The sequence below is a fragment of the Phyllopteryx taeniolatus genome, chromosome 10, assembly GCF_024500385.1.
Source record: "Phyllopteryx taeniolatus isolate TA_2022b chromosome 10, UOR_Ptae_1.2, whole genome shotgun sequence".
In the NCBI taxonomy this organism is placed as follows: domain Eukaryota; kingdom Metazoa; phylum Chordata; class Actinopteri; order Syngnathiformes; family Syngnathidae; genus Phyllopteryx; species Phyllopteryx taeniolatus.
In genome coordinates, this window is record NC_084511.1 from 6122401 (window position 1) to 6133029 (window position 10629).

At 42.3% G+C, this 10629-nt stretch overlaps 1 protein-coding gene across 1 annotated transcript in view; it reads left to right on the forward strand.

Moving 5' to 3' along the window:
* ssrp1a (structure specific recognition protein 1a) overlaps nucleotides 1–10578 on the forward strand; it is a 37837-nt gene extending 27259 nt beyond the window's left edge. The window contains exons 8-18 of the mRNA XM_061787960.1: nucleotides 56–159; nucleotides 993–1121; nucleotides 1223–1444; nucleotides 1779–1851; nucleotides 2911–3043; nucleotides 4499–4544; nucleotides 4625–4757; nucleotides 4843–5010; nucleotides 8950–9047; nucleotides 9140–9323; nucleotides 10188–10578. Coding sequence (XP_061643944.1) covers nucleotides 56–159; nucleotides 993–1121; nucleotides 1223–1444; nucleotides 1779–1851; nucleotides 2911–3043; nucleotides 4499–4544; nucleotides 4625–4757; nucleotides 4843–5010; nucleotides 8950–9047; nucleotides 9140–9323; nucleotides 10188–10256 — 1359 coding nt within the window. The 3' untranslated portion in view covers nucleotides 10257–10578. The remainder of the gene's footprint in view (nucleotides 1–55; nucleotides 160–992; nucleotides 1122–1222; nucleotides 1445–1778; nucleotides 1852–2910; nucleotides 3044–4498; nucleotides 4545–4624; nucleotides 4758–4842; nucleotides 5011–8949; nucleotides 9048–9139; nucleotides 9324–10187) is intronic.
* The last annotated feature ends 51 nt before the right edge of the window (nucleotides 10579–10629 follow it).

Consider the following 10629-nt stretch of genomic DNA (forward strand, 5'->3'; position numbering starts at 1 on the left):
CGTTTTTCTTTAACATCAGGCATGCTCACTTTCTGCCTCTTGTCTTTGGGCATAGATCAGTCTGGATCCTCCCATTAAGCAGGGCCAGACGCGATATCACTTCCTTATTCTGCTTTTCTCCAAAGAGGAGAACATCAGCCTCTCCCTCAACATGAGCGAGTAAGTTTGTGTGCTGCAAGGACACTCGACGGACATTTCATGATGTTACGGCGTACTACCATTGCAAACTACAAACAGAATAAGACCTGATTTACTCTGCATATACTCATGTATGTATTAATAAATAATACCTCTAAATACTGCCGTATTTTAAAAAAATACTTAGAACCTAGATGTTTCCGAAGTAGTGTAATCACAGTTATGCGTGTATTGTATTAATATGAAGCCGTATTAAAACATATCGCACATTGTCCACATTATGACTGCATTTCAGTTTACATTACTACTTAAACAATTATTTTTCCATTTTAATGCCAACCAATCCATCTATTTCGACGATATGAGGCTTGCATTAATGTTTGCTTTGCTTGCATTCGATCTGTGCATTTACGCTGCACTCACATTGGCAGATACTCTATACATATCTGATTTGTATCCGCATTAGGAAGGGGCCTGATTCCGATCTAATGATATGATTGATTTTGTGTTTTTTATATTTATGCTACCCTGGCGCGGAGCAAAGATTCAAGTGTACCACTTGAATCATGGAGTTTAAATCCAGGCTAATTAGTTTATTAAATAAATATACATCCGACAGCTTCAACTGCGCTTTATTCTTTTTTGTAAAGGCAGAATTTTTAAAACGCTTGTATTGGATTTCATTAGAATAAATTGTGATGTTATACCTAATGAAGTTTACATTAAATGTATAAAATCTGTCCAAGTTGCTACCCTCTCTGCCTCACAGTACACCCAAAGTTTCTAAGGAGTTTTTCCACTAGGGGGAAGCAAAGTTTGCATGGTTGACAGTAGTTTTTCTCATGTGTCATCAGGGAAGATGTGGAGCGCCGCTTTGAGGGCAAACTCAGTAAGAATATGTCTGGGTCGCTCTATGAGCTGGTCAGCAGGGTGATGAAGGCTCTGGTCAACAGAAAAATCACAGTGCCCGGAAACTTCCAGGGGTGCGTCCTGAAACACACGCTCATATAGTCACATCGTATTTTTTTTGTTTTTTTTATAGACCTGAAGTAAATAATGTTGCCTTTTCTTACTTCCCGCTCAGTCACTCTGGTGCTCAGTGCATCACATGCTCCTACAAGGCAACCTCGGGCCTCCTCTATCCGCTGGAGAGGGGCTTCATCTACGTCCACAAGCCCCCCGTGCACCTGCGCTTTGAGGAGATCTCCTGCGTCAACTTCGCCCGAGGCACGACCACGACTCGCTCCTTCGACTTTGAGATTGAGACCAAGCAGGGCAACCAGTACACCTTCAGCAGCATTGAGAGGTGACCATGTCTTGTCCTTGACAAATTGTTCATGAGTGAATTATATGGTCAAGAATAGCTTACGCTTTCAATAATATACACTACTCACTAGAAGTAGTTGAGGATGAATCTCAAATGTGCTATAACCTTTACAGTACTGAAACATTGGTCAAATTAAGTTCACCTGTCAAGATAATAGCGCATTTTAGGTTCATTCGAAAATTTCACCTTAAATCCCAATATCCCTAACTTTTGTGAGTAGTGTAAATGAGCACCTTCACTTCCTCATTTTCATGTTCCCATGCAACGTTCATCTTCACACAAACTAACATATTCCTCACACCTCCCCCTTCAGGGAGGAGTACGGAAAACTCTTTGACTTTGTCAATGCCAAGAAGCTCAACATCAAGAACAGAGGTTTCAAAGAGGTAACGCGGCCCCCCTCACTCAGCCGAGACGCTATTTTGTCAATCATAATCCATCCTACTTAATGACACTTGTCGCCCTTCTCCTTGTACTTGTGCGCGTGTGCTTGTACCTGTATAGAAGAAGGTGCGTATGTTCTTCTCGTGATTGGTGTGAATTGTGCTTGCATGGCGTGCTGCCTGACATTCAGCCCCATACTCTTGATTTACATTTTGGGTGGGTGTGATGAGAAGATTTGTTTTGGACTGGTGGGGGGAAAAAAAAAAATCTCAAGGAATGATTCTTGGCTAACTTTGGTACCTGGGTGGGTGTGGGAGTGTGACAGATAACTGTGTATTTTCATTGTGCAGATTTGTGGCCTGAGGGGGCTTTTGGTGTGCAGTAACACAACACAACCGTTTTCTGAGGAGTGCTAACACACACATTACTGATTTTATACACTAACGTTGCTGGCGCAAAAAGCAAGCGGGAACGTATTGCTAAAGAGCGTGAATGTAACAGAATGGGTCAAAGTTTGAGTTAAACAATTCGGTTTCTACGGGGCCTCAAACACAAAATGGGTGGAAAAAAAATTTAATATGGCCACAATATGTACCGTATATGTGCATAAAATGCTACTTTGTGCCTATGAAATGGGAATAATGCGGAAAATTATAAATTGTGGCCACAAATTAGATGAGCCGCGCACAGAAAATAATAATTTGTGATTTTAAGATCACAAATTCACGATAGTATTTCATGCGCATGTTCCTGTATACCCATTTTGTACCCACAAATGTTATGAATGTAAAGATTCCAACAAAAAGGCATCAATATACGAAAAATGCTGGCTATGCTACAGTATTGCATTTCTTACTGTTTTATGAAGAGAAAACCACCTGTAAGTATGTGCAGAAAATTTCACAACTATTTAAAATTTTCTTACCATTCCTCATTTATTGAATACACACACCTTTTTTTAACTTAATCAGTGGGAAGTGGGAACATCTCCATGGGAATGGTGGATTGTGTAGGGAGTGTATTTTTATTTATTTTTTTCTAACCTGGCAGTGTGCTTCCAGGGCATGAAGGGCAAGATCGACGAGTACAGCGACTCTGACGAAGACAAGCACGACGCCTACCTGGAGCGCATGAAGGCTGAGGGCAAGATCAGAGAAGAGGGCAACGACAGCGACGATTCCGACAGTGGCAGCGGTCAGTTGACGAGCGCACGTTGTTTAGAACGGAGGCAACAAACGTGTTTTCATCGCGGTGGTAACGGTGAAAACACAAATGTATAATCGTTCTGGGTGTAATAGTACTTCAAAAGTCGCAGTTCGGTACGTACTTTTGTTCACAGTTCGGTTCACATTTGGTATAGTAAAGGAACAAAATGCAGAACACATTACTTTATGAAACAGGGACAGATTTTTCTCTTTTTTTAGTAGTATTTTGCACAAAATTACACTGAAATTATTGGAAAACTGTCATATTTTTTCATTTGGTTGACAAGATTTCAGTTACAGTGTTTTAAGTAAAAAGTCAAGCAAATATTTTGAATGACTACTAGGGTTGGGCATCGAGAATCGAGAACCAATTGGAACCGGAGATAACGTTCTGGTTCTCCTGGAACTGTTCAAATTTAAAGATTTTGGTTCCCAGTTTCGATGCCTAGTCTTCCAGCCGCTAAGAAGTTTTTTGACCCAGCCCCTAAAAGAATCGTAATCAAGAATAGTTTGGAACCGGAATCGAACTAAGGAATCGGACTTGCTCAAATTCAAACGATGCCCAACCCTAATGACTATATCATCATAATCCTAGAATAGAGGTTAAAAAATGACGCAAGGTTTTTCTTTAGTAACATTTTGCACAAAATTCCCCTGTGATTAGTGGAAAACTGACATTTTGTGAGTTAGTTGGAAAAAAAAGATTATGGTTTGTCAGTGATTTTAGAAAATCGCAAAAACGTGAATGACGACCAGATCAAAAGTTTTTGTTGTCTAGTTTATTATTGGTATAAATGTGGTGAGTCTTTTCAGTAGTATTTTGCTCATATTCTTTGGGTTAGTTGAAAGGTTAAAATACTACTCGCCTGTAACAGGTAAAATGTGTGACTATTTTGCCCAGAAATTCTGCTGTAGTTGGTAGACACATTTTGGGGGGTAGTTGAAAGTATAAAATCCTATTAGCCTGTAGGAGGTAAACTAGTCCATCAACCTCATCTTTTATGTAAACGGGGATAGATTTAATGATGTTTAAAATGAAACATCAACAGCTTCAGTTGCATTGTCTCAATCTGAAGTATCCAGGAGAGGCTGTTTAAATGGTGCTGGAAGTTGCGTTTGTTCCCCGCTACTTAAGAAAGAGAAGAAAAAAAAGAAAAAAAGCTAGTTGTTTTTATTTACGGACTCTGCTTGTGGCTAGAGCACGTAACAGTCACACTTCTTGACTCCGACCTGATATGTTCCGTGTGGGAACCTAAATGACCGCCTTATCAGATTATCTAAATTACCCTGCATTTGGTTATCAATTTTTATTGCTAGTTTGGAATGTAACTAAACAAAAAAAAAATATTTATTTATTTATTACGGGACTGATAAAGTAACGCAGGCTTTGAGTTTGACACTTGTGGTTTATAATAAGTTGAGGCATTTGTTTCCCTTTCTTTAGATGAGTCTTTCAACCCTGGCGAGGAGGATGATGACATTGCAGAGGAGTAAGGCAGACCTCGACCCCTGGAGACGCATTTAACGGTTTTGCCCACGCAGACGATAACATTTACACCTCCTTCATCAGGTACGACAGCAAGGCATCAGCCAGCGACAGCAGCGACGAAGGCGACAGAAGTGAGGGTGACAGTCCAAAAAAGAAGAAAGTTGCAAAGCAAAAAGTGGTGAAGGAGAAAAAAGAAAGGAAGCCACGCAAAGAGGTGAAAATCAGGAACTTGGAATGCTACAAAATGTCTCAGTGCTCGCACAGCAGCAGCAGTAACACAATTTTTTCAACCACCACAGAAGAAGCAGAAAGACAAAGGCGCCCCCAAGAGGCCAATGAGTGCCTACATGCTGTGGCTCAATTCCAGCCGTGAGAGAATCAAGTCTGAGAATCCCGGAATCTCAGTCACAGAGATCTCTAAGAAGGCTGGAGAAATGTGGAAGCAGCTGGGCAAAGACGAGAAAGAGGTGAGGAACGAGGAAGTGCAAAACAATATAACAAATTGTTAAGGTGGTTAAGGCTGGCGCACACCGAGCACCGCCACCGAACCCAGCTGAACTATGGCGCATTTTGGCAACTCTTTCCATTAGCGACCGATCAGTCGGCCACTGGTTTTGACGAGATTCAAAATTATAATCTCCGTTGCACAGCGTATTAACATTCCAGTTTAGATTCAATCAAAATGTGTGTGTGTGTGTGTGTGTGTGTGTGTGAGAGAGAGAGAGAAGAAACACGACATTGACGCCAAGTCAATGCTGCTAGGGTGCTTGTTGTCAGCTGAACTACAGTGTAATTATGTCACTTGAAAAGTAATTCATCCTTCCATCCATTTTCTTCCACTTATCTGAGGTCGGGTCGCGGGAGCTGTAGCTTTAGCAGGGAAGCCCAGACTTCCCTCTCCCCAGCCACTTCATCCAGCTCTTCCGGGGGGATCCTGAGGCGTTCCCAGGCCAGCCGGGAGACATAGTCTCTCTAGCGTGTCCTGGGTTGTCCCCGCGGTCTCCACCCAGTGGGACGTGCCCGGAACACCTCACCAGGGAGATGTCCAGGAGGCATCCAGACCCTCACAATACCTTTGTGCCTGCCAGGTCAGACAGGCATCTTCCCCCACCATCGGAGCCAACACACCACCAGGTGGTGATCAGTTGACAGCTCCGCGCCTCGACATGCGGCCGCAAGTCCAGTGACACGACCACAAACTCGATCATCGAACTGCGGCCATGGGTGTCTTGGTCCCAAGTGCACATATGGAAACCCTTATGCTTGAATATGGTGTTCATTATGGACAATCTGTGATAAGCACAGAAGTCCAACAATAGAACACAGCTCCGGTTCTGATCGGGAGGGCCGTTCCTCCCAGTCACGCCCTTCCAGGTCTCACTGTCATTGCCCACGTGAGCATTGAAGTCCCCCAGCAGAATGATGGGGTCCCCATCAGGAGCGCTCTCCAAAAAGGGTGGGTTCTCTGAACTGGTGTTTGGTGCATAGGCACAAACAACAGTCAGGGCCGTCCCCCACCCGAAGGCGGAGGGAGGCTACCCTCTCGTCCACTTGGGTGAACCCTAACGTACAGGCGCTGAGCCGGGGGGCAATAAGTATACCCACACCTGTTAGGTGGCTCTCTCCGTGGGCACCTCCAGAGTGGAAGAGAGTCCAACCCCTCCCTAGAAGACTGGTACCAGAGCCTAAGCTGTATGTGGAGGCGAGCCCGACGATATGTGGTTGGAACTTCTCGACCTCACACACCAGCTCAGGCTCCTTCCCTGCCAGAGGGGTGACGTTCCACGTCCCTAGAGCCAGCTTCTGTAGCCGGGGATTGGATCGCCAAGGTCCCTGGCTTCGGCCACCACCCAGCTCAGGCTGTACCCGACCCCTATGGCCCCTCCCACAGGTGGTGGGCCCATGGAAAGGGGGCCCGGCCAGGCCCCATGGGTGCAGGCCCGGCCACCAGGCGTTCGCCTTCGAGACCCACCTTCAGACCTGGCTTCAGAGGGAGGGCCCGGTGACTTGTGTCCGGCAAGGGAAAACGTCTTCCAATATTTTTATACATCATAGGGGTCTTTTGAGCCGTGCTTTGTTTGACATGGGTGACCCTGCCAGGGGCATAAAGTCCCAGGCAACTTGGCTTCTAGGATAATTGGGACTCACAAACCCCTCCACCACGATAAGGTGACGGCTCAAGGAGGGGTTGAAAAGTAATTCCACCTATCCATGTTCTTTATCGCTTATCCTCACTAGGGTCACGGGCTGCCGGAGCCTATCCCAGCTATCTTCGGGCGGGCGGCGGGGTACACCCTGAACCGGTCGCCAGCCAATCGCAGGGCACATAGAAACAAACAACCATTCGCACTCACATTCACACCTAAGGGCAATTTAGAGTCTTTATTTTTTTCAAATATTATTACAATTGTTTCATTGATAAGTATGCCTAATTGCTTTTGAAAGATGGAAGGAATATCGCAGAATTACTCTTGTCAGTAGAAAAAATTAAAGGGAAATGGCTGGAACATTTAATCAAATAACTTTTTATATTCAAATAATTTGAATATAAAAATGGTTGAAGCAAAAGCTCTGCCTCAAAGTTTCCCAGGGATAATTTTTCCACACGGACTGTTACTACAGTCACTCCATGTAGAAATAAGTTTATGCGAGCCAGAAGGAAGTCTGACAGAGAATGTCCAAAGTTTGGGATCATTTCAAACTTAACAAGGAAGATGAATGCACAATGTGCGCTACATCAAAATGACGGCGGCCGTAAACAACGCAAGTGGCAGCTCTTGTCAGCATAAAGTAGATTTGTTCTGTTTCAAATGCAATAATTCTGATTCTGGATTTTTGTTATTTATTTTTTTTCAATGGGGACACGAGGTAACGTGTTAGTTAATTTAATACAGCCTACCAGCGCTATCTAGAATGTCTTGTAATAGTGTATTGTAAGAGGTGCTGATGGATACAGCAGTCATTCAACACAGAGAGTTAACAGCGAGCCAACGCAACACTCATTCGATGACACCCACATCACTCAGCGGTAGGGATGGGTCCGAGCCCGGGTAGTAAACTAGCCTCCGGGAACAATTTTTCAAGACCAGAATATTCAAAAGCTCCACCCTAAATGGTTCTGTTAACTGTCTTGGAGAAATTACTGAAATTTATTTTGGATTTATTTAGGCTATTTGAAAGTTATTTGGCACTTTTTACATCTCTGATCTCGTTTCAAACTTGCAATAAAATGAAGATATTTGTCTAAGAAACATTTTCACAATAGGAGGCGAGCCATGACGAGCAATATAAGTCTAGTTTTAATGTTCTTATTTTGTGTTGTGTGGGCAACAGCTGGTATTGGGTTAGCGCTGTTGTTATGTTAACGTAGCATCCAAGTGTTCATTGTGTCTCCCTCTCCAGGCATGACTCATCAATTTACACGCAATCCAACCATTACACTACTGTATACTTTTGGTTATTCTTAGTTTGGTTATGCCTTGAGAGGGACAGGGAAATGACGTCCTGTCTTTTCTTTACCCAGCGACTTTTTACGATGAGTTGACGCGACCGCAATAGTTTTCTTTGCATGATAGAAACAAAGAAGTACCTCATGCGCGATCTCTCGCGTTTATATGTTCCAATGCTTGGACCCAAGCAATATGGAAGTATATTTCCATAAAGCAACCTTAACAAACATTTAGCAAAAGTGCATCACATTCAAGTGGGAAAAATCCATCATTTTCGACTGCCTAAACACTAGTCCTGCTGGAAGACAAGACAAGGCAAGCAAAGACAAACTCGCTACCTTATCTTCCAGCAGTTCTACACCACTGTTTTCTTTTGCATTAAATAATTGTTTATATAATGATTAACATTATAATGATTTGTTTAATACATTTCTTTTTCTGTAAATCATTGTTTTAATTTTACATTGTTGTTGGAAAACAATTTAAATAAAAAAAATTAAAGCTGTGTTAATTCTTATTTGTTTTAGTGTTTTTCAACAACCCAAAAAATCCAGATACGAATACTGCTATAGTATCTTATAAATAAGCAGTGTCATTAAGAGTAGTAGTATCATTAAAATTTAAGCATACTCATCCCTACTCACCAGGCCAGGCCCCAGCTTTTAGACATACACACTCAAAGTCACAGATGCTATACAGTATTAAATTGTGAGGATGGCAACCCCATGTGGACAAAAATAATACTTGCACATCACATGTATACTGTATGTTGTTGTTTAATAATGCATTAGCAATTTTTATCCGATTACTTGATGGATGTTGGTAGAATACTCAATTATGAAAATATTCAATAGATGCATGCTTAAATAAATTGTCATTACATTCTGTTGTGCCCGGCTCCATTTTTGGGGTTTTAAAAACAGACCTCTTAGTAACGATGTGTAATTCTTCCTTCAGGAGTGGGAGACAAAGGCGGGAGAAGCCAAGAGGCAATATGACATCGCAAAGAAAGAGTACAAAGAAAGTGGCGGAGGAGAGTCTTCCATTTCCAAGAAGTAAGACTCATAGTCATAACCTCACATGGCTTATGCCGGTCGAGCTACTCTCTTTAACCCGTCCTCATCTGACACCCCCTCTCTCACATCAGGGAGGCCAAGAAGTCTGGAGGCAAAAAGGATGACAAGAAGCGTAAGTCTTCAGGAGGAGACAAGGAAAGGGAGCGTGGGGGCGGCAACGAGAGCTTCAAGAGCAAAGAGTTCATCGAGACCAGCGAGAGCTCGTCCGACTCGGACCACAAGAGCAAGTCTAAGAAGAAGAAGAAGAAGAAGAAGGTGAATATAAGCGTCAATGACGGCATGCGTTATCTTATCCACTTCATCTGTGTCTTTCTTTTACTTTCTGGATGCGCACCAGCAACTTCTGTGGTTGAAAACAAATCACTGCACAACATCTTTACTGTCCCAAGTTCCAAATTGCTTCTGAGTAATGTCCATGAACTCCATGAAGCCAAAAATAAAGCAAACCTCAACTTGGCCTGCAATCGTGAAAGAGCAACTTTTTCTTGTAGTTTGATCCGGATTATGTGTTGTCTGTCTCAGACGTGTTGTCTGTTCCACACCGCCAACGTTTTTTTTTTTTTTTTTTTTTTTTTTTTTTTTTAAATAACTTTATTGGCCGTCAGATATTTCCTATACTACGTCAAAAGACACACAACAAGGCAAAAAAGAAACTAGCTTTTGGATTCAAATATACTGTGCACGCGGCGACGCGGAGTAAATGTCTTTTGCGGAGCCGGATCGGAATTATGACATTAAAGCCGATCAGCATAACATGCTAAATATCGGCCGATACCGATCAGCCCGATAAAATCGGTGTAAAGTCTAATATTAATCGTATAATGAATGTATGCGTCTTAGTTATTTTGACATTTTCAACGTGTTGCTCCCCTGAAATATCTGTTGCTTTTAAAGCATTGCAATGCCGAAACATAGGTCTTATTCATTAGCTTTTAAATTCATTAATTTTCCATTGTTTTAACAATACATGTAATTCTCTTTGAGATGTTAAAAAAAAAAACATGCGCAACTGATGACAAATTATTACGCTGCCAAGCAAGCTAGAACTCAAAACTGGTGCGAACTAGCTGCTATGGTTTCAGTGCCACTCAAGTTTCTTTACATTTCTTTTTGAACCAGGAATCTGAAGAAGAGGAGGAGGAGGAGGCTGCATCCACACCTCCAAGCTCAGAGGAAGAGTCTGACTAAACACACACACACACACACACACACACTCACACACACACTCAAGGACCAAACGTTTACGCTCATGTTGATTTCTCATAACTGGACTGATTTTGCTTTAAGATTTCGCACAATGTGCCTGACTCTCCATCTTGAGGAATCTTTCCTCACTGAGATAGGTGTTGGCATTTCCGATGATGTTGTTTTTTTGTTTGTTTGCCCTTCCCACTCTATTTGTATGTGGATACTTGTAGTTTTGTAGCACTTAAATGTGCAAGGAGTTCAGTTTTCGTCATCAAATTTCCAGGCTTGAATAAAAATAAAACATTTTTAATTAAAAAATCTATATATATTTGACTGTTCTTCTTTAGCTGCATCATTACATCCATGATAAATT